Source organism: Ophidiomyces ophidiicola (genome assembly GCF_022830035.1).
Source record: "Ophidiomyces ophidiicola strain CBS 122913 chromosome Unknown scaffold_17, whole genome shotgun sequence".
NCBI classification, from domain to species: domain Eukaryota; kingdom Fungi; phylum Ascomycota; class Eurotiomycetes; order Onygenales; family Onygenaceae; genus Ophidiomyces; species Ophidiomyces ophidiicola.
Genome location: NW_026054657.1, coordinates 389,299 through 413,828, shown reverse-complemented (window position 1 = coordinate 413,828; position 24,530 = coordinate 389,299). Strand labels below are relative to the sequence as shown.

The following is a 24,530-nucleotide window of genomic DNA, read 5'->3' as shown; positions in this document are numbered from 1 at the left end:
GGGGGGGGGGGGGGGGGGGGGGGGGGGGGGGGGGGGGGGGGGGGGGGGGGGGGGGGGGGGGGGGGGGGGGGGGGGGGGGGGGGGGGGGGGGGGGGGGGGGGGGGGGGGGGGGGGGGGGGGGGGGGTTGGGGGGGGCTAAGAATAGACAAGCCACGCCCGGACCGAGACACGACAGCCAAACAGCACAACAACGGGAGCGGTAGCGACTGAAGAAGAGAAAGAAAAAGAGAGAGAGAGAGAGACGGAGAGAACCGGCGAGGCTGGCGAGCATGATGCTTTCTTTCGTGTGGCCGACGGCGTCAAATAAGATGGTCCATATAGGCCATGGCTGGCAGCGCTGCGAGGGGGCCTGGCGGGCCATCACACGCAGCGTCGCAGGACTGCCGGGTTAGCGTTTCCACGGCGCCCCTGGCCACAGGGTCTGACACGCCCGCCATTGGCCGCCGCGCGGGCTGGGCGTGCTCTTGGGCTGCTCACGCCACGGCGCCGGCGGGCCTGCACGCCTGTCGCCCGCTGCAGCCATCGAGCACTTCTAGTTAGTCCGCTGCTTGTGTATTCTCCGTGCTCTGGCGGATTGTGGCCTGATGCCGCGTCTCGCCCACGACGTAGGCATCATCCTGCCACCCGAGAGCACCGTCGAAACCGTCGTGGGGAAACAAAATCCGTTCGGGCTCAAACAGCGGTGGTTTGGCCGCCGCCTCAACGCTGGGTCTGCGGCGCTTCTAGTGCCTGACAGGTGCCACCCATTGCCCACGCCCGCCGAGCCTGGCGAGACCGGGCTCCAGAAGCGAGAGACAAGCCAGATAACAATAGCATAAGCAGGTAGCAGCAGTAAAGCGACAGCAGTAGTGCAGAGATGTACAAAAATAGCTCCGCCGTGGCTTGAGACGCGAACCCGCCGATCACGCAGCCGTATCGTCGACTAGTTGACTTAACTATACTACTACTATGCTCCAGAGATGGCATCTCACATCATACCGCGGGCCAGCTGCTCCTCGCGCTCCTGCCATACGTTCTTGCCCGAGCACGAGCACACCATCTTGTCATTATCCCACACGCCCGCGCTGCGCGCAATCACGCCCACGATGGTGTTTGGGTCGTCAGCCTTGAACGGCCCGCTGCGGTCTCTCGACACCACCATGCTCCTGCCAATCAATTCCCAAACAGCAACGGGACGGTCCAGAAACACATTCCCCTTCCCTCGCGCGTCCACCACGACCTGCCCGAAGACTCCGCGGCCGTTGTCCGGCGAGCCTGCGACTGCAGCTGGGCTGCTGCCCGCCCCCCAGATCCCGCCCGTCGACGCCGCGCCGCGCGACACGTCGCCCGCCGCCCGCACCGTCGCCCAGTACGTGCCCGGCGCCAGCCCGTTGATCGTGAGGTCGACCAGCGTGCGCTGCGTCGAGATCTGGACCATTCGCGCCAGCCCGCGGATCGGCACCGGCACCCGCGCGTGGGTTTCGAGGATGCAAACTGAGGCGTCTGCCCGGGCCCAGTGCGCTCGTTAGCCGCTGTTTCACCTCGCCCGTTGCCGTGTCAGAATCCCTCTCGCGAAGGATGCCAAACAGCAAGAGACAGGAAGGGGAAAAAAAATGAAAATTGAAAGTGGCATGACTGACTGTTCGACGATCCGCTCCCTCGGAGCACCGCGTCGCGCCCAGTGTCTTGAATGGCCGTCACGATGGCCGACGGTGCTGCTGTGCCTTCCACTAAAACGAGCTGGTTCTTCAGGTCGGCCTCAACTTTGTTCACTCCTAAAGGTAAGACAACCGCCGTTAGCTTGGGAAATAGTTCTCTCTTAGCAGTCCAGCAACAACAACAAAAACGTGATCGAGGATCGAAATTCGCACCTTTGATCTCGTATAATGGTTTCGAAATGTCTTCGACGCAGCTTTCGCAGGTCAGCGGCACCGCAAAGGTGGCCTGCGTACTGTCAGCTCCGGCGCATATCTATTTCGAATGCCGCTTGCGTTACCTGGAATGACTCAAGCATGGCGAAGATGGCGCTGGTCTGTATTCGTAAGGTATATACTAAACGTGCTTTGTATTGAGAGACCAAAATAGCAACGATCTGAAAGCTCTTTTAAAGAAAGAAGGTAAGGCAAGCTCCCATCATTTGAAATCCGTCGAGATGCTCGGAGGGCAGCGTGGTGGGGTTATGTAACTCTCTGGCCCGGCCGACTGCCCGCCCGAGGAATCACTGATAATTTATCAAGAATAAATAAAAATCCCCTCCATACAACGCGGTTTCGAGTCCGCTCGTGCTGTTTGACCAGCCACTCTGCGACTGAGAAAATACTCCGATTTGAGTGGATATGAGCAAATCAAAGTCACCGCTTGGATTCTTCGACCGCCGAGGATGAGGGCCACAAGCCAGGTGTGCTTAGTCAGCAATGACATCAATACCCGGCGGCTGTTTATTAGGCCACGATGATTTTTGACAGTTAGTTATGCATAATGTTGCTCTCCGTCAACCTTCAGTCCAGCATCTCACCAGTGCTTGCCAGATCTACTTCGCATAGCAGCTAAATCCTAGTGCGAAGACGCGGGATACACATATCCCGGCGAGTGACACAGGAGATTGATCGCGTGCCATCTTGTGCTTGCGCCGCCTGTAGTTTGCCGTTCAATATAGATCGATCCGCTTAAACGGTTCGAAATAGTGAGAAAAGAGCTGCAACCTGTCAGGGTATACCAAGCATCAAGCTCGAACTTCCGAGAATATACCTCGACCAATGGGCTAGCTTGCAGCCTAGTGGCAGCCCGGTACCATTTTAAACTCCCGCTATCTCACCTATACAGCCCCCCGTGTCTCTCTCTGTTTCGACGGTCATGTATGTCTGGCATGATCCACAAATAGGTTTGCAGGGAGCTCTCTCCAGGAGGCATAATAAATAATAGCAAGTTGCACCCCGACATGTGGACCGGTGTTCCTTCCGCTTAGGACATGTGAGAAGGCAGAGGGGCCTCCCAATAGGAAGATACGGTTTGAATTCCGTAAAGACGAGATACCCAAGGCGTCAGCATCGTCTGGCGATCGGTGAATGCATGTAGCTACCCGGCCGGCCCGCTGAGGAGATATGACGTCGACATAGGCAAGCCATGTCCGTCCTCCTACATAACCTACATCACAAACAGCAAAGCCACCCGCGCGTGCCCACCACCGGTTTGCTCTCCTGATTCAGCTTGTTTCAGCCCCGGCTCCGCGCCGCTCAATCCCGTTTTTTTTTTTTTTTATTATTAGGCAGTTGTATGGAATGACGACAAGCGCCCGCCCCCTCTCCCCCGGGTTGGAGCAAGAGTTATTGTTTCACGTGTGAACTCGTTTTGTTTTGTTTCGGAAATGCTGAATTCGTCCTAGGCGGGTTTCTCCGCCGTTGTGCAATCAATGGTGGTCGGCTGGTCCAGTGGCGGACCTTGATTTAGGCGCCCTAACTAAAAGATGGGGAAAGGGGGGCTGTGCAAGGCGGGTAGGAAAGGTTGCCTGTGTAACTCTGGAAGACAATGTCGTAGGACTCAAGCTATGATTCCGGTTCGCTGAGAGTGGTGTTCTTCATGTCTCTCCAACTCACCGGAAAATCATTTCGTAGATCTATTTCGGGTGCATCAGCGTCTAGCCCTTGTGGGCAGCATTTCCAAGGCGTCCCAACGCTTGAAACTGTTGTTTTATAGCAGATCTATAAGGACAAATCAGAGATCCAGCTATGGTTTGCTTGACAAACTCCCTGATCGACAAAGCTTGCACGATTGACATTCTATTTTTATGCTATGCCACACCGCTGTTGAATGTAAAGGGGCATGTGCGATCGAGCATAGAAAGGCGTTGGCTTAGTTCTAATCCAACACTGTGTTAAATCACTTAGATTTGATAACTGGCTTGGGCTTCGGCGATACGTTGATCAGAGTGCTGTTTTCTCGAAAGGAAGGTAGGAGTGAGTCTGTATTTATGTCGGATATCAGGAATCTCTTGATATGGCACCCTATTGTCAGCAGTTGGCATTACAGGCTAGTGAAAGAAATACATTGCCTCGCTTGAACAATGGCGAACTGCATCCGACGCATAAATATGTAGCTGCCGAAACTCCAAGTAGGCTGAATTTGAAGTCGGGCAATAGGAAGGGAGAGCAGAAGTTGTTTGACAGTCTTGAATACTGCCATCACTTCGACCAAGAAGCAGCCCTAGAAGCTCTAGGAGGCACACCTCCAATGCATTCATGCTTCTAGAGAGGATCGTGAGGAGTGAGACGCCGGTAAACACGGCATCCGTTTCCAACATGGCAGAGTGGTATTGCTGTGGCATGCAAATGGTAAGGCTGACGAAGTCGAAGGTAGACCTCCAAAGTGAGCAAAACCATGATAATCGCTTGCTGTTATGCTTTCGATAGTTGCAAGTCCATCACAGAGTACACGGACAGAAGAAAGCATTTCAAAAAGAAATGATGCAATAGTGCGGTTGGGCAGTTATGGGGACCTTGGAGGAGATACATGTCAAGCCATCGAATGGCCCGATCTGGTGATCTAGGTAGTTTTTACCATGAGTAAACGGCAATGGAATGTTGCAAGAGGCAGTTCCAATTGACTGCCATCTAAGTAAGTAAAAGTTGATTCCGAGTCTTGCAAAGAGGCTAGGACATTATGAGTCCCCCATCGCTTGCCCACCACAAAGTGATGCATTTCCACCAAGGTTTGATGAGTCAAGGCTGCTCCAAGCGTGCTCGGGCTTTGCCAGAATTTGTGCTTTTGATAGCCACATCCTACCGTTAGAATCCAGAGTGTTTGGGTGTAGCCTGTGGAGACGATCCTACGGCCAGGGCTATGGAATCATCGGATAACGGGAATCTGGGGCCCCAGAATTTCAAGCAAGATGATTGTTATGATTCCAGGGAGTCGACATTGCATCTGCTCGGCGCTCCCGCCAGCTGAAACGAAACAGAGAAGTAGCTCAGATCCATAGAACAAGCAGCGAACCCGCTCAATGGCGGAAAAGGTATAAGCCCAGAAAAACATCCCGATGTAGTATTGACATCGTATAGCACTATGTTACAGATATTGTGATTCCTCAGCATCATCATGTACGGTTGCAGGGGAGCACCCCTTCTGCCAGTGAAAATTTAGCCGGTGTCATCATCAACCATGTGTAGAGGAGATGTGTAGCATCGAAGGAACAAAACCTCGATTCTAGAGGCGCCCATATCAAATATTTTGGGGGCCTTACAACCCAGCCTAGCGAATGGATTGTGCGGTAGGAATTCAAGAGCTAGGATTGTTTGAGATGCGAGTCACAGGCGAATGGATTTTTTGTGTGAAATGCCCGGTCCTTTCGAATATCATGGCAGGATGATTGCCATCATATACAGAGTACTGCCAAACGGGGTTCAACTGTGGTATAAAAAGAATGGGACCATTAATGAAAACGAGAGAACAGAGATAAAGGAAAAAAATTAACTTCTCAATATTGATTTGAAGCATGTTGGTGTGGGTTCTCGCAGCATTGTAGCTAAGAATACTAAGGAAGAAAAAGCAACAGAATTCTCGTGGCTCTCTGGTGGCCCGCTTCATGCAGGGTTTGTGGCGTTTATTCAGAGTACTCCGTACCGGGAATATATCCCGCCCAGCCATTTTGTCGCTCAAAAAGGGCTGACGGGCAACTACTCTGAAGAGGATAGTCATTCTTGGTTGGTTCAGAAGCGAGTCGTATGATAATAATATGGTAAGTTTTCCCCTATTATTGCTGCCTGGTAGTGATGGTTGGCAAAAAAAAAGAGATATCGCCATCGCCATGCTTTCCCAACTTCCCTGCAATCGGCTGTTTTACCAAACCCTTGCCAAAGGCCTTGGCTGTTTCGCCGAGACCTTCTTCAGGCTGGCCTCTGGCCTGAGATAGGCCGCTCCAAGCCGAGCTGGCAGATAGGTGCCAACAATGACATTTCAGACTCGATCACTAAGTCTTTCAAGAGCGGGTGGGACTTGTGACAATAATAATATAAGGAGATTGCAGAATCATACCCTTGTGGAGTATAAGCCAAGCAGAAAAACGGGGCACTTCGGACGTCGGTGCAGACAAAAAGGAGACGGGGCGGTTTAGTGGATGCCAAAGCTTCCCGCGACCACAGTAGAAAATGGCGGTTTTAAGCTCGAACACCATGGGCCGGCCGTCGTATAATCTCCGAGCTCACAGCCAGAGGCGGGAGGCGGTCCGCCATGCCAGGTGAGAGCCGGTCTTCGCTATCGCATCGATATTAAGCACGGCAAAGTAGCACTTGCCATGACTCGCCTCGGTACAGTTTAGCACTATATACGGTGCATTAGTTATGCACGGGCGAAGAGGACGCCCAGGAGCGAAAATAGTCAGGTTGGCCAAAATCAGGGCAGAGGGCAAGGCCGCCGCCAGGCTCGGAAGACCACCTGAAACTAACCCACAGGAATCCGCGGTTCGTGCACCAGCGAGCAAGCGAGTAGTAGTGCTCCTGATCGAGCGGACAGCGGCCTTGAGACGACCTTGTCTCCGCGCAAGGCGCCGGCACGACACACGCGCGCGCTGGGAGGGCGGCGGCCGCTTCCTAAACGCGCTCCGCGACGCGCGACCCACGGGCCCACGGCGGCGCACGTGACAGGAGCGAGACGGCTTAGCTAAGCCAAGGACCCGATCGTTCCGTGTGGCCGGGCTTGGCGTTACAGCGCCCCACCGGGTCCACCGCCGCCGTCTTGGCCCTCTGGCTTGGCGGTGTGTGGCGTGGCCAATCAGCGTGCGGCAGGTGTGGCTCAGGCCCTGTTCTGGGGAAAGCCTTAAGCTGCAAATGACGGCATCCGCGGCTTTGCGGTCTCACCTCCGCTTCCCGAGTTCGCCGCCCACACCACCCCACGGCACGGGCGCGCGCACAGCTCGCGATCGAAAATGGAGCTGCCTGCTCGGCAATGAGCAGTGCCGGCGCCTGCGGGGAGGGAGCGGCGCATCGTACAGAGATTGAGATGCGCAGGCAGCCCCAACGCACCCGCTGGGAGGGATAACGAGCGCCAGCGCTTGTGACCGAATTGTTCTTGGCACGCCCACGAAAAAAAAAAAAAAAAACCAATGCGGTCGTGACCACCGGTCGCCCGTTCGAATAGAGTAATTTAACGGCAACTGATAGGCACCACACACGACACGCAGAACGGGGGGGGGGGGGGGGGTTATTAAGCAGATTCATGAGCATGATCAACCGACGCTGCCCAGCCCGCCTCCTGGGCGCGGATCTACAGCTTTGCGGGTTTGATCGTGGCCTCGCCTTTGAGATTTGTTGTTTCGCGTGGCGTTTCGCTTGTGAAAAGAAAAATAAGAAAATAAGGACAAGCCATAGGAAAATCATTCCCTCGCAGCCCCCAAACCGTCATGATTCTTCCTCCCCATCCTGGACAGTGCAGCGCTTAAAGCCCAGCGCTGATCTTCCTTGTGCAGACGGCGCCTTGGCACCAGCACAAGCGTTCCAGGTGGTAGCAGCGCCGGTGGACGGACGCCCGACGAGCGGTTGGCGTTATATTATTATTATTCTTTTATCCCATCCCCTGGGAATGCCCGGCGACAATCCAGCAAGGCACTTCTTTTGCTTGAACCCGTGTTTTATGTTACATAGTACTCCCATTCCCACGCTTTGAGTCCTTGACCCGGTCATCCTTCGCAACTCACCCCCCCTACCCTTCGCCGTCCCAGCTCAGCTCAAAACCCGCCGTGACGCCGGAGCCGGCTGGTATGCATTAAGACCTGGCAATCACCGCCCATCTTGCTTGTTCCTGCGTAGTTACTAGAGATCAACCCGGCCGCTCGCTCGTTCGGCCCGTCTTTATATCGCCCGCTCCCGCTCCAGAGCGCGCACGGAGGACCCGCCCGCCTGCTGCTGTCCCATTCCTTTCTTTTTTGATTGCCTGCCCTGCTCGATTTTCGCCCTATCAGTTTTCATGCTTTTTTAGTGTCTCTGCCGTGACTTGGTTCTGTGGAAGGGCCCGTCATCGTTCAGCAGCACTGACTTGCCTCCCGTCCGCTTCTCTCCCCCCCCTTCTCGCTCTTCTCTTAACTCAACCTCGCAACCTCCCAAACCGCCCTCTGGACAGCTACTCTGCGCCTTCGAAGCGTCCGCTGTCGTCCCTGCACTCGCTTTGCTGCACTCTCTTCGGCCCCGGTTCGGACGGCCACACGCGCGCACGCCTCGACCTTCTCTTTGCGGCGGCGCGCCATCCGACGCTCTCGCTTTTTGTTTTTTTTCTTGCTGCGGCCCTTGCTCTGCGCCTCTTTTGCTGCGTTGACTCCGTCGGTACACCTTGCTGCTGGCGAATTCTTCTTCTTCTCATCGGCTGCGGATCCCGCCCCGGTAAATGTGCTGAATCTCCCAAGGCCGGCACGGTTTCCTTCATTCTCATTCTCAATGCGTTGCTGGCCCTGTATAACACACCTTGTCCAAAACGTGTGCGTGGGCCTGATGAGCACGTCCACCTACCCGAAGATATTGATCGCAAACGTTCTTTAATACCTACTTCCACTCATTTTGTTATTATCTCTCGTTTTCTTGTGTTCCTTGTCACACCATGCCGCCGGTCAAGAAGCGAGACGACAACTGGATCGATGTAAGAAGACCCTCCCCCCCGCACGCTTTCCCCACCCCCCCAGGGCTTCTTTCTGATATCTCGAGCTATGCTGACAATCAGTTCTAGGGCTTGCGAGGCGTTGCTTCCTTCGTCGTCGTAACGGGCCATTTGCTGACGGCCTTCCTGCCGGTGCTGCACTCGCCGTCGCCGGGCAGCGATAAAGGCCCGATGCTGTTCCAGCTACCGATTCTGCGGCTGTGCGTGGGCGGCCGCCCCGCGGTGGCCGTGTTCTTCCTGGTGACGGGCTTCGTCAACTCGATGGGCCCGATGAAGCACTTCGCCAACGGCAACACGACGGTGGCGCTGCCGAACCTGGCGCGCAGCGCGTTCATGCGGTCGGCGCGGCTGGTGCTGCCCACCAACGCCGCGGCGCTGGTGGCCTGGGTGATCTGCCAGCTGGGCGGCTTCAACCTGGCGCGCGTGGTGGAGTCGGACTGGATCCGCGGCGTGGCCAACCCGCCCGGGCCGACGCTGTGGGAGGCCATCAAGGGCCTGTGCTGGAATATGACGCTGTTCTGGAATAACGGCGTGGGCTCGTACGACCCCACGCACTGGGCCGTGGTGTTCTTCCTGAAGGGCTCGATGCGGATATATCTCACGCTGCTGGCGACGTCCATGGTGAAGACGCGATGGCGGGTGCTGATCATCCTCGCCCTGCACAGCTTCTGCTGGTGGACAGGCGACTGTATGCTCCTCCCCATGTCTTTCTCCATCAAGGTATCAAAACTGACGGCATTTTTTTTTTTCTTCTCTGCAGACATCACAGGCATCAACATCTACGCCGGCATGCTGCTCGCCCAGGTCCACACCATCTTCGGCCCGCGTGCCACCAACCTGCTGCCCAAACACCTCCCCACCGTGCTCATCGTGCTGGGCTTCCTGGTCAGCTCGTACCCGCAGTACAACGAAGACTGGATCCAATGGTCGCGGTTCATGAAGAAGACGCTCCTCCCGGTGCTCCCGCAGAGCGCCCAGGTCGAGATCAACCGGTACTGGGTCAGCGTGGGCGTGTGCATCCTGGCGACGGGCATCTTCACGTCGCGCGGGGCGCGCAGCGTGCTCACGTCGCCGCTGTTCAACTTCCTGGGCCGGGTGTCGTTCGCGGTGTACCTGCTGCACGACACGCTGCTGCGCACCGTGCTGGTGTGGATGGTGTACGGGCCCAACGTGTCACGCACCGATCTGACCGTGGTCGACAGCAACGGCCAGCCTGTCAACCATGTGCAGCCCGCCGGTGGCCTGGCCTTCGCCATCGCCATCCCCGTCTTCTACGCCATCTTGTACGCTGTCGCCCACGTCTGGACGAAATACGTCGACGCCTGGTGTGCCAATGCCGTCGTGCGTCTGCGTGACGCGGCCTTTCAGCGTGACGACGGCGGCAGCGGCAGCGGGCCGATGGAACCGCTAGTGGGGGCCAGCGTGGTGGAGAAGCAGCAGCTGAAGGATGAGGGCCCCGTGCTGCCTCTCACGAACGGTGCTCCGGCGTCCTCGGGTTTATGATGACTTACCAGACAGGCTGTTGGTTTTTTTTTTTTTTTTTTGTTATTCTTGGTTACTTTTGTCGTTTTCTCTGCACTCGTTTTGGCTGTCTCCTTAACCGTTTTTCCCTGCTGCTCTATTCTGCCGGCACGGCATAGACTGTTTTCTTGTTTTTTGGCTTGTGTTGTCCTGTTTTTTTTCCAACTCATGGGTTTCTAAGGACTGCATTTCCGGTGCATATGGCATATGCTTCATTTGTGTGTTTATATGTGTATCCGCGGACCTTCCTTGTATATTTTGATTTACCTCCCCTTGGTGTGTGTGTGTGTGTGTACGGCCAAATGCATTACATCCCCAGGGGTGATCATAGTGTGCGGAGATACCCGATATAAAAAACTATCGATGTGATGAATTGTGACTCTAGAAAGTCCCCCTAAACGTCTTGTGTACTCTATCGTTTCGAGGAAAGAAATTGAGATGTATTATTTTTTTCAAGTCAAGTTGAGATTGTGATTGTTTTTTTGTTGGTTGTTATTATCCGTCTAAATCTAAACCAGACCTATTTCCGTCCGAAAAGCCTCCCAAATTGAGTGATTGATCCCCTGGTCTATGTATTACGTCCAAGTCCGCCGAACCCATAAAGTCATTTTGTGTTTTGTTTTCATGCCATTTTGAAATTCGAAAATTGGATAGTAAAACCAGAAATGAGAAAAGGAGTGAGAAGAAATTCTAAAAAAAAAAACCCCAAGAGTGGAAAAGAAAAAACCAAGCTACATAGCGCAAGAGAAAGAGAAACACCATGGAAAGGGAAGAGATTCTTTTAGGATGACGTCTCACGGACCACACTATCAACTGCCTCTGCGAAGTAGTCGATGTTATGCGAATTCAAGCCGGCCATGGAAATACGCCCGTTCTTGGTCTGCGAATACGTTAGCAGACACATCCATAAAGACACAAGTAAAAAAATACAGAAAATAATAATAATAATAACAGCCCTACTCACCATGTAGACATGCCACTTCTCTCTCAAGATCTTGACCTGCTCCTCCGACAAGCCGGTGAAGCTGAACATGCCGATCTGCTCCGTGATATGCTCCCAGGTGCCCGGGGTGCGCTTCTGCTCGAGGCGCTCGCGCAGGCCGCGGCGCATCTCGATGATGCGGCCGCTCATGGTGTGCAGGTCCTGCTCCCACTGGGCAAACAGCTCGGGGTCGTTGAGCACCATGGAGGCGATGCGCGCGCCGTACGCGGGCGGGTTGGAGATCTCGCAGCGCTGCAGCACGGTCAGCTGGCTGGCGATGGCGGCGGCGGCGTCGGCGGCGCTGTCGCTGGGGGCGCACACGAAGTGGAAGGCGCCGGCACGTTCGCCGTAGAGCCCGAAGTTCTTGGCGAACGACTCGGCCACGCACAGCTCGAAGCCCTGCGCGGCGAAGTAGCGGATGGGCCAGGCGTCGCGCGCGAGGTCGCCCGAGGCGAAGCCCTGGTAGGCGGTGTCGAAGAAGGGGAAGTGGTTCTTCTCGCGCATGGCGACGGCGATCTGCTGCCACTGGTCCTGCGTCGGGTCGACGCCGGTGGGGTTGTGGGCGCAGGTGTGCAGGACGACGACGGAGCGGTCGGGCGCGGCGCGCAGGGCGGCCAGCATGCCATCGAGGTCGAGGCCCTTGGTGGACGGGAAGAAGTAGGGGTAGGAAGCGACGGGCAGGTGGACATTGGTGAAGATCTGGCGGTGGTTGGCCCAGGTCGGGTTGGAGAGCAGCACGGTGGGCTTGGGGTCGGCTGGATAGAAGCGCGACAGGAACAGGCCGCCGAGATGGATGGCGCCGGTGCCGGAGATGGTCTGCAGCGTGGCTACCTGGAGGGCGAGGGCATCGCGGTCAGCATGGCGCATCTAGGCACATAGTAGGGCTGAGTGGGCGTGAGGCGCGGCCGATCGCCGGCGCCGAAGTTGGAGAAGCCAGCGACGCATGCGGGGTAGCACGCGCGACAGCAGACAGGCGACTTACCCGCTTGTCCGCGAGGACAGGAGAATCAGCGCCGAAAATCAGCTTCTGTGTGGCCGGGCCCAGCTCCGGGAGGCCGGCAATGGGCAGATATTCGTGGTTGGCGGCGGGATTGCTGCGGATGAGCTCTTCGGCCTAGCATACACGCGATGATCGTCAGCAGCCAGCACACCGCAACAATTATGACTCACAAACACACACACCTTTCGCACGACGGGCAGCACCCACGGCTGCGCGTTGTCGTCGCGGTAGGCTCCAATGCCCAAGTCGACTTTGCTGGGCGAGGTGTCGGCGCGGAAGGCAGTCATCAGGCCAAACAGCGGGTCTTCGGGGGCGGGTGGCACGACGCCGGCCGTGAAGGCGGATTGCGAGGCGGGCATGATGTGGTGGGCGAGACGGGACAGACGGGCGTGGGCAGTGGAAGCGGAGGAGGATGAGGAGGAGGGAGAGAAAGCGAGGGAGGAAGAAGAAGAAGAAGCAGGAGAAGTATGGGCAGACGCAGGGGAAGGGGGAGCGGCAGCGGCCGCGGCGAGCGGGCGTGGAGCCATGCCGCTTTCGAATTGGGCTGCCCGTGACTGGCTGCGTTGTTTCCGGTGACTAATCGATTGCGGCGCTTCCCGGCGGCCCCGGCAAAGAAGAATAATCGCGCACTCCAGGTAGTTGACTAGCTGGCTGGCTGGCCGGCTGGCCCTCCGTTTATATGTGCGCGCCGTCGCTCTTTTTCGTCTGGGGAAAGCTGTCAGCACGACCGAGGTTCGGCACAGCGCTGGAGGACGCGCGCTTCACATGAATGGCAGCAAGCTCGGTGGGGTTACTAACTAGTTAACTACTATCCACGCAGGCTCGCCGATAAATAAAAATACACGCACAGACTGGGCGGGCGAGAATCGCGACAAAATCCCAAACGAGCCTCCCGATTTGAAAGCAACGCAACGCCGGGAATTAACCAGAGACAAAAAAAAAAAAATTCAAAATCCCAGCTCAAATGCCAACCCTAATACGACAGCAGTCAGAATAATCAAATCACTGACCAATATTGTTTGTCCCAGGAGCCCCTCCAACGCCGCCAATTTTGCACGCCTGGCCCCCCCGACAACAAAATCCAGACAGCCGCTCTGCGTGTTTGTTCCCAAGTACTAAACTAAGTGGTTGCAAAACATACCCATGCCAGGCTCAACGAAAAAAAAAAAAAGAGAGATGCACTAAAAAAAGACACAGCCCGGGAGGGGGGGGGGGGGGGGAGCGAGAAAAAAAAAAGAACTCGTATTCTCGCGGTTTCTCAGAACTCAGCGAATTGGGTATGATGGAAAAAAAAGAACGAGCAAAAGAAAATCGAAGGAAGAAAATAAACAAATAATGACGACGCCGGCTCACGCCTCCTCGCCATGCCGTCTCGTCCGCACGCGGAACCCGATCAGCATCTGCGAGAACCGGCGACTGCGACGGTTGTTGTGGTCCGCAGACGAGGAGGAAGGGCCAATCGCGCCCGCCGCCGAGGCATTATTGTTGTCGCCCGTCTGGCTGTTGGTGTTGTTGTTGTGCGCCGTGCGCAGTCGGCGAACGGCATCCAGTCGTTCCTCGAGCGTCGCGTCGCTGAGCGGGATCGCGTTGATCGTCGATTGGATGTACGTCGCGAGGCTGCGGCGGCGCGGGCGCGCGCGGCGAGCTGCCCGGCGGGGAGCTGCCGGCTGGTCCGGAGCCGTCGTGGTGCTGGAGTCGCCTGATGTGCGCGGTGCTGGCGCGGGCTCGCCGTCGCCTTCAGTAGCAGCAGCAGCATCGTTGTTGTTGCGGTTGTGGTTGTGGTTGGCGTCGTTCGGGTCTGGCTCGCGAGGGTGGAAGTGGCCGTCGTCGTCGTAGTAGCCGTCTTCTTCCTCGTCTTCGCTGGGCGGGTGCAGGTCGATGCGGCTGTGGGAAGAAGGGAAGGGTCAGCTTGTTCAGGTAAGATAGTTCACCCTTCCGAGTATTCACTTACCACAGAGGACATGTCCCAGAGACATTCACCAGCCATGGATCAATGCACTCGGGGTGGAATTTGTGGTCGCAGGGCAGCAGCCGGACATCCTGCCCCTTCTCGAAATCCTCCGTGCAAATCGGACAACCTAGAGCAGCGTCTGCCGTCGCCGTCGCCGTCGCTGTCGCCGCGCCCGCCGGGCCGGCCTCTGGAGACGCAGCGCGAGACGCCGGAGCGCCCACGTTCGCCTGCTCCGTCGACGCCGCTTGATGCTCTACATTCTTGACGCTGAAAGCCGACGAATCCTCTGATGGCCGCTCCTTCGCTGCCATCTCTGGATGCTGGGCGTCCCCCATCTCCTCGTCGCCCCGTTTTGTCTTCCCATCGCCGCGCTGCTGGCCCGCCGGATGGTCGTCCAGATCGCCAAATTTCACAATCGGAAGCGTCTCGAGCATTGCTCGTGCGATACCCTTGGCTCGGCTCTGGCGCGGGCGGCCCACGGCATCACGCGGCCCGTACCGCTCCGGATGGCGGTGTGCGCGGATGGCCCCCGTGACGATGACGCTCAGAAAGAGGAGCGTGACAACGCCCGTGACAGAGTACAGAATGATCATGGCCACCGAGGTGCTGGGGGTACTGCTGCTGTTCTGGGTACTCTTCTCGATCGGCCGGCTGGGGTCCTTGTGTTCCAAGTCTCCGTTGATAACCGTGGAAGGCTGAGACACTTCGATCGAGGATGTTCCACCAGAGCTAGCCTCAAGCTTCCGTTGCACGGCCTGAGATGTTGTGACCCGAGTGATTGTGAAGATGTTTGGGTACGCTGGTAGAGCATCGTCCGCTTTGTACTGGCAGCGGTCCAGTTGCATGCTGTACAGTATCATCGCCGCCGGCGTGGGACTTCGAGTCATGATAGTCTTCAGTGTATCCTTGACTTTAAGGTTATTAGGCTGCGCAAACTCATCACAGCTAACCATAACTATATCGCTACCACCAAGCTGGTTGATATTCTCACGGTTTACGCTCTTCAGCACTCCATGGATGGTGAAATTCTGCCAGGTACCAGATTCATGTTAGCTGACAGACTTCCTGAATAGGACAGATAACAACAAACGACCACGCTTACCTGCGAAGGAGGACGGGCCATGGACTCAACCAGGCCCAGTAGAAGAATCGGATTGGTGGCGAACTGCTGGCTCTGAAGTATATACTGAAGGGACCCGGAGGGTGGCGTCTCCGTCCTCATGCCGGAAGGATATGCATTCTGTGCCCCAGCCAACGACGGAAGAAGCAGTAGGGCGTGACAGACTGCCCGGAGCAGAGTGCATGAGCCTGACGACGAGGGAAGAGCAGCATTGGAGGAAGACATGCTCAGGCGCATGGTGGCGAGCTCAGCTAAGAGCTCTCATTCACACTTCGAGTCCGTACCCACAGCTTGCCGGGTCCACGCAGGCTAGACGGGTATGAGGACAGAAAACTAATAATGGGACGGCATCAGTAACTAGATGAGGCAAGGTGTGGCGCGGGACCGTGAGATGAGGGCAAGATGAAACCTACAAGACAAGGACGGGCCGCTTTAGCGGAATGGCATGCTAAGCAAAAGCAGCTAGACAAGAGAACACAAGAAGAAGCTGAAGCAGAAGAAGAAGATACAACTAGTAGTGAGGAGGAGGGAGAAGAGAAGGGCTTCAAGTGCCAGCTTATAATAATCAGGGTGTGGACAGCGGGCCAAATACCCGACGCATAGCGGTCGGAAGATAGCAGCAGTAAGTTGATACAGAAAAGAAATTACGGAGGGACTGCCAATTAAAAGCACTGAACAACGAGACGACGGGGGGGGTTGCTGGCCAGCAGGCGGTGGGCGCAAAGTATAGTCGGGTTCAGTAATAATAACGGGAGGCGGAATTGTGTTTTAAGCAGCATCCATGGCGCACCTCCGGTAGCTACTTGTCGCCGCCTTGCGGGGGTGGAATAATAGTTTAAAAAACAAAATGCAGAACGGGGCGGCGATGATCAGGACAAGCTTTCGGGACAGCGAATGATAGCGCCAGTTGGGGCGTAGGAATAGGATTTTCCTACCAGGCGGTGACCGGGTCCCCAAGGCCGAAGAGAGTTGTCGAAGCAGACGCCAGAGAGAAGAAGAAGAGGAGAGCCAGCGCGGGCTGGAAGTCTTTTTTTGGAAATGCTTAGTCGCAGAAAGAGAGTTTTTCGAAAACACACCGTAAGTTCAAGCGCGGAGAGACTTTGACGGGAACCAAAGGTGCGGCTGGGCATTAATAATGAAGGTAGAGAGAATGCGAGAGAGGGGGGAGGGAGAAAGGCAGGCAGAGAGAGAAGAGAAAGTGGATGATGGGATGGACGACTACTTCACTACTAGGAGGCCCTTTGATCAGCGTTTCTCGAAGCCCCAAGACCCGCGGGTGCGCATTGCCGCAGTCCCCATGGCCCCATCCAGGAACGGTGGGACGCAAAGCCGGATGGCGAGGCAGAGAGAGAAAGCAGCAACAGCAGCAGCAGCAGCGCAGTTGAGAGTCGCAGGTTTAAGATTGGAGTGCGATACAAGACGGCGGTTGGCAGGGAGTCCCCGTCCAGGCGCGAGCCGGGGGGTGTTTGTTCTTGTAACAGGCTCGGCCGCAGGGCCCCCTCCCCCCGGGCAGCGCCGCCGCAGCGCAGCGCAGGGCTGGACGAGCAACGACGGGCCTCGCCGCGCGCAGGCAGAACGTCGTTGACTGCGCGATGGACAGTGCACGATGTAACTCGCACGCAGACACAGCACGGCACGGCGAGCATGGCATGCGTGCAGCATGATCGTGGAGCTGGGGTTGTGGTGGTGGTGGCAGTCGGGGGGTGACGCGTGTTATCGATAAGCGGGGCCGGGGGTTAAGACCCAGAGTGTGGGGAGCAGCGAAATGGCGATGCGCGGCGGCTGCACGCTTGAAACGCCCGCCGGGGCCCTGCCTGCCTGCCCGCGCGCTGCACTACTAGTTATTCCCCGACGCCCGCCGCAGTAGTCAAGCTAGTTAGTAGTTACCGCTCCAGCCACGCCTCGTCAGCACCACTACGGCCGCTTAACTCGCGAAAATACGGCTCTGCAATACGGCGTGTGTACCTCCCCCCAGCCAGTCCGGGGTCAGCGCATCGCTGGGCTGCTTTTTTTGGGACTCTGTTCCGTGCGCCAGGGACAAGCATTATTATTATCTCATCGACCGACAACCCGATCCCTCAGAGCAAGCCTGCAGGAATGCCATCAGGATGTGATAGCCGTGCACAACTCTCTCCCCCGACCCGCTGGCCCACGCCTATCTGTCCATTCAGACTCTGCCTTGCCTGCGCCATTTCAATCCTGCCTGCGCCCTGGGGGTGGGCAGCGATCGCCTCCCAGCATCATTTATTATTTTAAAATGAGCGCTGTTCCGGAGCGTCCTCACAGCAATTTAAACCCGCAGCAAGGGGCTCGCGCCGGGTCTAAAAACTACTCAAATCATTCATAAACCACCGCACACTCCTCCTCCTCCTCCTGCTTCCCTTCTCTTTCTCCTTCTTTCTTTCCTGGCTCGCACTACTGCGCTCGCTGCGACCAGCGCCAGCGGAATAAACCAACGAATTCCGATGCTGAACTAGTCAACTCCGACGGACGACGATCGTGCCATCGCGCGTTACTCGCCCACGTCGCCCCAAGGGGGGAGAGCCAAGAATGAGAGCACCAGCGAATCGACATCCTCCGGGGGTCACAAGGGCCTTGTCGTCCAGCGATTCCAAATCGTCTGCCTCACTAATTATATTACATAGTCCACTAGACCAACGCCAGCCTTGCTGAGCAGCAGCAGTCCCCCCCCCCTCTCGTCCTCGAATCACCGCTTGGCTGTCCTAATCACGCCGCCAGCTGCCTGCCCTCTTCAGAGCCGTCGATTCACCCCTCTTCCCTTTCACACCGCATATGCAACTAAACTTACTAGTTATGTCCGTAAGACGCCGCACAAAGCTCTAGCAAATGCACATCCCGGCGCCCCCCCCCCCCCCCCCCCCCCCCCCCCCCAGATCGACTCGACATAAGCCGGCTGCATTCTACCCACCCGCCGGCTGCGAATCGAACGACGGGCTGCCGGACAAGCAAGGCGATGGGATGGTGTGATACCCGGCGCACTTCACCTTGTTTGCTCTCTCGCGCAGTTTGAGATTGAGAGTGACAGCATCAATCTCTGACGTAGTTAGTTAATTAACTAGTTAACTAGTTTGGTTCCCGAGCATTTCGGCGGCAACCTCTGCCCTTAAGGTAGACTGTGAAAGCCCAAGGCACCGACAAACCTCCTCAAACTAATTCCAGCTAACTGAAGCAGCTAGACTGTCACACCTATAGTTATTTCTTCGAGAACACAGGCGTCGGTGCTCCATAAACTGCTTGACTGCTTCACCTCATCCCACCCCAACAAATATCTAACTAGTATCTCTCAATCCGCCGGATGGCGATGCGAACCCTACAAATCGTCAAGAGCTAGTTGACCACAAAATCGCCAAGACAGAAGCAAAGACGGCCGTGCCGTCTTGAGTACTCCATCTGAAAGAACTAAGTGGGGAGACTGGGCGCCCATCTAGGCGCCTCTAGAAGACAACTTTTAATTCTGCCAGAGCTTCCAGGTTAAATTCTGCACAATAATTATGCATGTCTGTTGACGGGCATGAACGGGTGGGCCAGGACTAAGAAAAAAAAAAAATATGCGTTACGTGCATTCAATATAATAGTAATAATATAATGACGCGGCGGTATAGCGATGCGGTGGAGTCGAGGATGCGGGAGCTTCCGCCGCATACTGATTAGATAGGCGTCCAAGACGAAAATGCAAAGTAAAGACCACAGCTGATCAGCGCGGCGCATATCAGCCATAGTTTGCCTGTGCCTCCTGGAAGTGTTTACTCTTCAGTCGACTTCGTTCTCGAATCGAGCTTCTGTGTCGAATTTAGCACTCCAGAACTGCTGCTGCACTCGATCCTTGTCTTCATATCCCTTCATCAATTGGCACCTTAATCTTTTTTTTTGCCCAGCCACAAGCCGGGGAAAAGTCCTTAATCGGAAACGACACTATACTGTCTGTGCTTGCCCTAAGCTTTAGGCAAAGAGGCAAGAAGTCACCCACCCCCAGGGCCCACTATGTTCGTCATGGGTAGCATCTATTGAAGGGTATGCGGATAGACATCGAGTATCGGGGAGATATCCTGTCTCCTCGTAGCCTTACAGGACACGTATATCTCCTGCGAGGAAGGTAGCGCGTTCAATGCCTTGTGCTGGAGAAATTTCTTCTGCGATTGCCGCATGATCTTCACCCGCCCACAAGGACTATGAAAAACCGTGCAACTAGCAATGAAAGAATGGCTACCTGGTCTGGTTGCCAATTTTGCAGTACAACTCGAAAGTAGAGGAGACCGGTTGACAACACCTAGATCTGCCTATTTAAAGCATATTATCAAATAATACACAGCGCCTCCGTGGGTCTCAATGGGGATTGGGAAGGCCGCGAACACAATGATTGATATGCAGGGTACTCCGTAGTGCTGCAGTATTTTCAACAACTCCATTTTCTGAAAAATAGGGGTGGTTGCTATCCTCCATTTCAGCCTTGTCTTTGATCAAGGCATCAAAAGGGGACAAAGTTACACTTGCTCTTTTTCTATTTCCTATGGGTAGCAAGTGTATTGATGATTGATATGTAGGCACACCAAGAAACAACCTAGTTAAGTTATATGCATCTTTTGACCAATCACAGCAACCGAGCTTAAATGTGTAGTTAGGGCAGGGCTAGGGCTCTGTGACAACGTGACTGTGCGGCGTACAGAGTACGGAGTACACAGTAGAGGATAAATCCTCTGCCGACACTGTCTTAAAGTCTAGATAAGCTGAGTAAAGTTGAGCAGAGCACTAAAGTATGCGTGTCCTCTGTAGGTACTGTACTCCATAGAGCTGCCTGGTACGGAAGAGACACAAAGGTTCTCCAACCTTGAACACTTCGTTTCACCATCTGTTTCGGCATAAGGACCCTTAACTGGAGCCAACTCCGGTCGGTCCATGACATACTACACACCCTTGCCTCATAGTCAGTAAATAGGAAGAGAGGGAAAAAAAGAGACAGCTTGTATATTCCATACTCCATGCTCCATTCCGCACACCAAATTTCCTTTCAAACAGCCCGGAGAACGGGCACAAAGAAATTCCAATCAGCCACAGACCTTCTAGCCCCGGCCACGGAACTCGCCAAAAAAAAAGATGAGGTGGATAGTTATCCTGAAACAGTGGCGCGCCGTGGGTGCAGCAGGGGGGGGGGCCACGGTGGATCGCGAAACATCAGTGCCATCAGTCAGTCTCAAGCTTCAACTGCTCTGCGATCCCAGATCGAAACCCTTGCGCCGAAACCCGTCCCTGGAGAAAGTGACCTGTCAGCGGTAGGCGTTGCGTGGATCGCGCGGCGTCAGTCAGGCCAAACCGGCCCTCGCGGCAAACTGACACCGATTCCTCTTGTCTGTGCGTGCTGTCGCCGGGTGGAGCAAGTAAAAAACCCTGTGTGCGTGGCCTAAGAGTGGTTCCTGAGCCATGAAGCCCTTTGCTGCTGTTCTATGTAACTCTTCGTTTTTGCATCGTGTTTCGCCACCGCAAATCGACATTGCTGCGTTCTCACTGGATGCATCGAGCCTGTAATTCCACAGCTAGCAAATGCCCATTGGCCAGCATGCACGCGCTGGAGAGCAAAAAGCCAGCGAGCGTCTCCTTTGCTGCGATCTGTATGGCCGGTGGGCCTCGTAGCGGCGGCTTCCAAGAGATCCAGGCAGGCTGAAACACGCACGCGCAGCTTTCTTTTTCGGCCGTCGAGCTGGATGGGGATGCCTCTCCCGCGCAGGATCACCGGCGGCTGCTCAGAATAAATACCAATCGTTCAACTACGCGCTGCAGCTCGCGTTCTTTTTATTGTTAATATTTCCTGTCTTCTCGTCCATCCTTCATCCACGCTGCATAGCCGCTCGTTTTTTTTTTTTTTTTCCTTCGATCGACGTTTCATCGACTGCGATCTCGCACCCAAACGATCCACCTGACAGTTTCTCTTCTTCAGACGCTCGTTTCTGCTGTCCATTATTGTTGACGTTACTGCTTCTGCCGGTCCTTGGTTCCTCTTCTCCACAATAACGTGGATCGTGAAGCACCCCTGTGTTCTGGTGTTTGTCTCGCCCGTCTCCCTCCCTCCACTTGACGACATTGCTCCCGTATTCTTGCGCACCCTCACTTCAAAACGCGTTTAGCGTCGCTCATTGCATAACAACAGGGTGGGGATCTGGCTCTATTTCCATCCTTTAGGAGTTAGGACACAACCCGCTACTGTCAGGGCCAGTCCCGCGTTTCCCGTTACAACTGTCCCGTTTCTTGTCTCATCTTCTCGTACCGCCCTGGGTTCCCTCCTTCAGCCCTCCCCATGTCTGGACGACGGCCCGGCATTTCTCAGAAGCGTTTCTCTCACGACCGCTTCCAGCAGCTGCAGGACTCGGCCATGGCAAACCCGCACGATGCCACGATCGATATCCCGCTGACCTCCGTGACCAGCAACACCGGAGCTCGAAACGACGCCTCCGGCAAATACATTCCTTCCAGCGAGTCGACTCCCGAACACCACGAGAAAAAACACCTCTTCCATGGCCGCCGGGTCGTCAATGCACAGTCTGGAGAGAAAAATCAAGCTCCAGAAGATGGCACAATCACACGCATGGGCAGAATTTATAGCAAAATTTTGAACTTTTCCGTCGTGACCAGATATTTCATTTATGTGCTGCCATTGGCCTTGCTCATCGCTATTCCCATCATTATCGGAGCCACGGTCGCAACAGAAACAAGAATTGGAGGCGTGGCTATTGTGTGGTTTTTCACTTGGATTGAGGTTGTCTGGCTGAGTTTGTGGGTTTCGAAGATCGTTGCCCACTACATTCCTTTCCTTTTCCAGTTTCTATGCGGCATTGTTAGCTCAGGTACAAGAAAATATGCTCTCATTCTTCGAAACCTCGAAATCCCTCTCTCGTTAGTTGGGTGGGCTGTGACATCGTTGGCGACCTTCATCCCGGTACGTGAATATTTTCATGCTGGAAAATTTTTCTTTGGACGATAACCACTAACTAAAATTCAGTTGATGACCAGAAACCCCGATAATGTTGAACGGAAGGATACCGGAATCCAAAAGTGGCAGGATGTGGTCAAGAACATCTTGTTTGCTGCCTTCATTTCCAGTTTGATCCTAGTCGTGGAGAAACTCATCATCCAGTTGATCTCAATCAGCTATCACCGCAAACAGTTTGACTCAAGGATCCAGGAGTCCAAACAGAATGTCCAAATGGTCGCTATACTCTATGATGCTTCTCGAAAAATGTTCCCCGAATACTGCAAGGAATTCGAAACCGAAGACTACATCATTAATGATTCTATTGTTGGTGTTCTTGGAAAAAAGGGCAAGGGAGGACACAGAAGAAATGGCTCCGCTTCCCCAATGCGTCTTATTCAAAACGTCGGCCGGGTTGGAGACAAGATTACGGCCGCGTTTGGCCAGGTTGCTCACGAGATCACTGGAAAGCAGGTCTTTAACCCCACTGCCTCTCACTCGGTGGTCACATTGGCTCTGGAGAAACGCTCATCGTCTGAGGCGCTCGCAAGACGGCTCTGGATGTCCTTTGTCCTCGCTGGGCGAGAAGCACTGTACATCGACGATCTTTATGATGTTTTTGGTCCTGATCATCAAAATGATGCGGATGAATGTTTTGCTATTCTAGATAAGGATGGTAATGGCGATGTTAGTCTTGATGAAATGATCCTCACCATTGTCGAGTTTGGCAGAGCCAGACAGGCTATCGCCAAGAGCATGCACGACGTGGACCAGGCTATTCATGTTCTCGACAATCTCCTCTGCACCATCGTTTTTATTTTGGTCGTCTTGGTGTTTGGTATGTTGTGTTCATATTTGATTTGCTCTATATATTGTGATACTGACCAAGGGTTGAAGTGGCGTTCTTGAATAAGGGATTTGGCACCACGCTTGCCGCCGGAGCAACCGCGCTGTTGTCTCTTTCCTTCGTTTTTGCAGCAACCGCACAGGAGGTTTTGGGTTCTTGCATTTTCTTGTTTGTGAAGGTGAGTTCTTGTGTTTCATTACAGATGAGTAATTGGGTGCTGATTGGATTAGCACCCTTACGATGTCGGTGACCGAGTCGATATCAACACTACCCGTCTGATTGTTGAGCGTATTTCGTTACTCTTCACTGTCTTTAAAAATGTCACCGACCACAAGATCACCCAAGTCCCTAACATCGTTCTCAACACCTGCTGGATTGAGAATATTACGCGATCCAAGGCTATGAAAGAGAAGCTTAAGTTGACAGTCGACTTTGGAACTACCTTTGAGGATATCCAGTTGTTGAGACAGGAGATGCAAAGATTTGTTCTTGAAAAAGACAACTCCCGCGACTTCCAACCAGACGTTGACATTGAAGTTACGGGCGTTGGAGACATGGACAAGATGGAATTGACAATCGAAATCCGACACAAATCCAACTGGGCCAACGAGACTGTTCGTGCTGCTCGTCGCTCGAAGTTCATGTGTGCTCTTGTACTGGCACTCCGCAGAGTACCAATTTACGCCCCTGGTGGTGGTGATGCAGCCTTGGGAGACATCGCTAAACCCACATACTCCGTCGCCATCTCGCATGAGCAGGCTCAAGCGGGCAAGGACCAATACGCCGCGGAAAAGGACGCCAAACGCATGGTTCCCCTTACCGAAACAACGCCGCCAAAGTTCCCTCAGGCTCCACAGAAAGAAGATACAGCCCAAACCACCGCCATTGGCACCGTCTCCTCGTCCGGCCTGTCGTATCGCAGCCCAACAGCTGGTAACAGCGAAGCCACGTTCGCGGAAGCGCTAAACCAGCGGCCAGCCGGGTTTGATAGGACCCGAACCGAGACTGCTGTTCCGGTACTTAGCGCCAGTGAAGAAAAACCGTTGGCACGAGAGACCTCGAAGGGCGTACGGAACAAGATCCCCTCGAGAACTGCGCTGTCTCCAAACACTCCTGCTGTGGAGATTGTGAACCCATTGGGCCAGCCTCCTGAGGAACACGGCACGTTCTACCAGCAGTCGCCCACGAGTCCTCAGCACCCATACCGCCCGCCGTACGCCCAAACGCAGTCGAGCCAGACGATGCATTCGGGTGTGCAGGGTAGCCCGCCATCTACATATCCAGCGCCCCCACCAGGACCGCCTCCCCAGGGCCCTTACCAGACAGGCCCAGGCCCGCGTCAGCAAGGACCGCCAGACCAGCAACGACGTCCGGCGCCATGAGAGTCGCGGTTCAAAAAACAGAAAAGTTTTGAAGCATGATTTTGCCCATTGACCAAAATCTTGAGTTAATGTGATGTGAGATGAAATATTTTTTTCTTGATTCTCTTCACCAATCTGTCATCTGACTCCTTTTAT

At 54.9% G+C, this 24,530-nt stretch overlaps 5 protein-coding genes across 5 annotated transcripts; 2 read left to right on the top strand and 3 right to left on the bottom strand.

Moving 5' to 3' along the window:
* Positions 1 to 971: 971 nt before the first annotated feature.
* On the bottom strand, positions 972 to 1,993 carry CCS1 (copper chaperone; the record flags this gene model as incomplete). The annotated part of the gene is made up of 4 exons (XM_049253404.1): positions 972 to 1,482; positions 1,620 to 1,754; positions 1,851 to 1,923; positions 1,976 to 1,993. Coding segments are annotated over 4 exons (737 nt in total), but the record flags the coding sequence as incomplete, so codon positions are not given.
* A 6,563-nt stretch (positions 1,994 to 8,556) lies between these two features.
* Positions 8,557 to 10,116, top strand: LOZ57_004359 (uncharacterized protein; the record flags this gene model as incomplete). The annotated part of the gene is made up of 2 exons (XM_049253403.1): positions 8,557 to 8,595; positions 8,683 to 10,116. 2 exons carry the CDS (start codon positions 8,557 to 8,559, stop codon positions 10,114 to 10,116), a joined length of 1,473 nt encoding a protein of 490 aa, XP_049107749.1.
* Positions 10,117 to 10,915: 799 nt separating this feature from the next.
* Positions 10,916 to 12,475, bottom strand: aat2 (Aspartate aminotransferase, cytoplasmic; the record flags this gene model as incomplete). The annotated part of the gene is made up of 4 exons (XM_049253402.1): positions 10,916 to 11,014; positions 11,099 to 11,983; positions 12,099 to 12,230; positions 12,299 to 12,475. 4 exons carry the CDS (start codon positions 12,473 to 12,475, stop codon positions 10,916 to 10,918), a joined length of 1,293 nt encoding a protein of 430 aa, XP_049107748.1.
* A 990-nt stretch (positions 12,476 to 13,465) lies between these two features.
* Positions 13,466 to 15,424, bottom strand: LOZ57_004357 (uncharacterized protein; the record flags this gene model as incomplete). Its single annotated transcript, XM_049253401.1, has 3 exons — positions 13,466 to 14,000; positions 14,068 to 15,095; positions 15,170 to 15,424. The coding sequence occupies 3 exons, from the start codon at positions 15,422 to 15,424 to the stop codon at positions 13,466 to 13,468; spliced, it is 1,818 nt and encodes a 605-aa protein (XP_049107747.1).
* A 6,070-nt stretch (positions 15,425 to 21,494) lies between these two features.
* Positions 21,495 to 24,395, top strand: LOZ57_004356 (uncharacterized protein; the record flags this gene model as incomplete). The annotated part of the gene is made up of 4 exons (XM_049253400.1): positions 21,495 to 22,133; positions 22,197 to 23,004; positions 23,064 to 23,191; positions 23,244 to 24,395. The coding sequence occupies 4 exons, from the start codon at positions 21,495 to 21,497 to the stop codon at positions 24,393 to 24,395; spliced, it is 2,727 nt and encodes a 908-aa protein (XP_049107746.1).
* Positions 24,396 to 24,530: the final 135 nt, after the last annotated feature.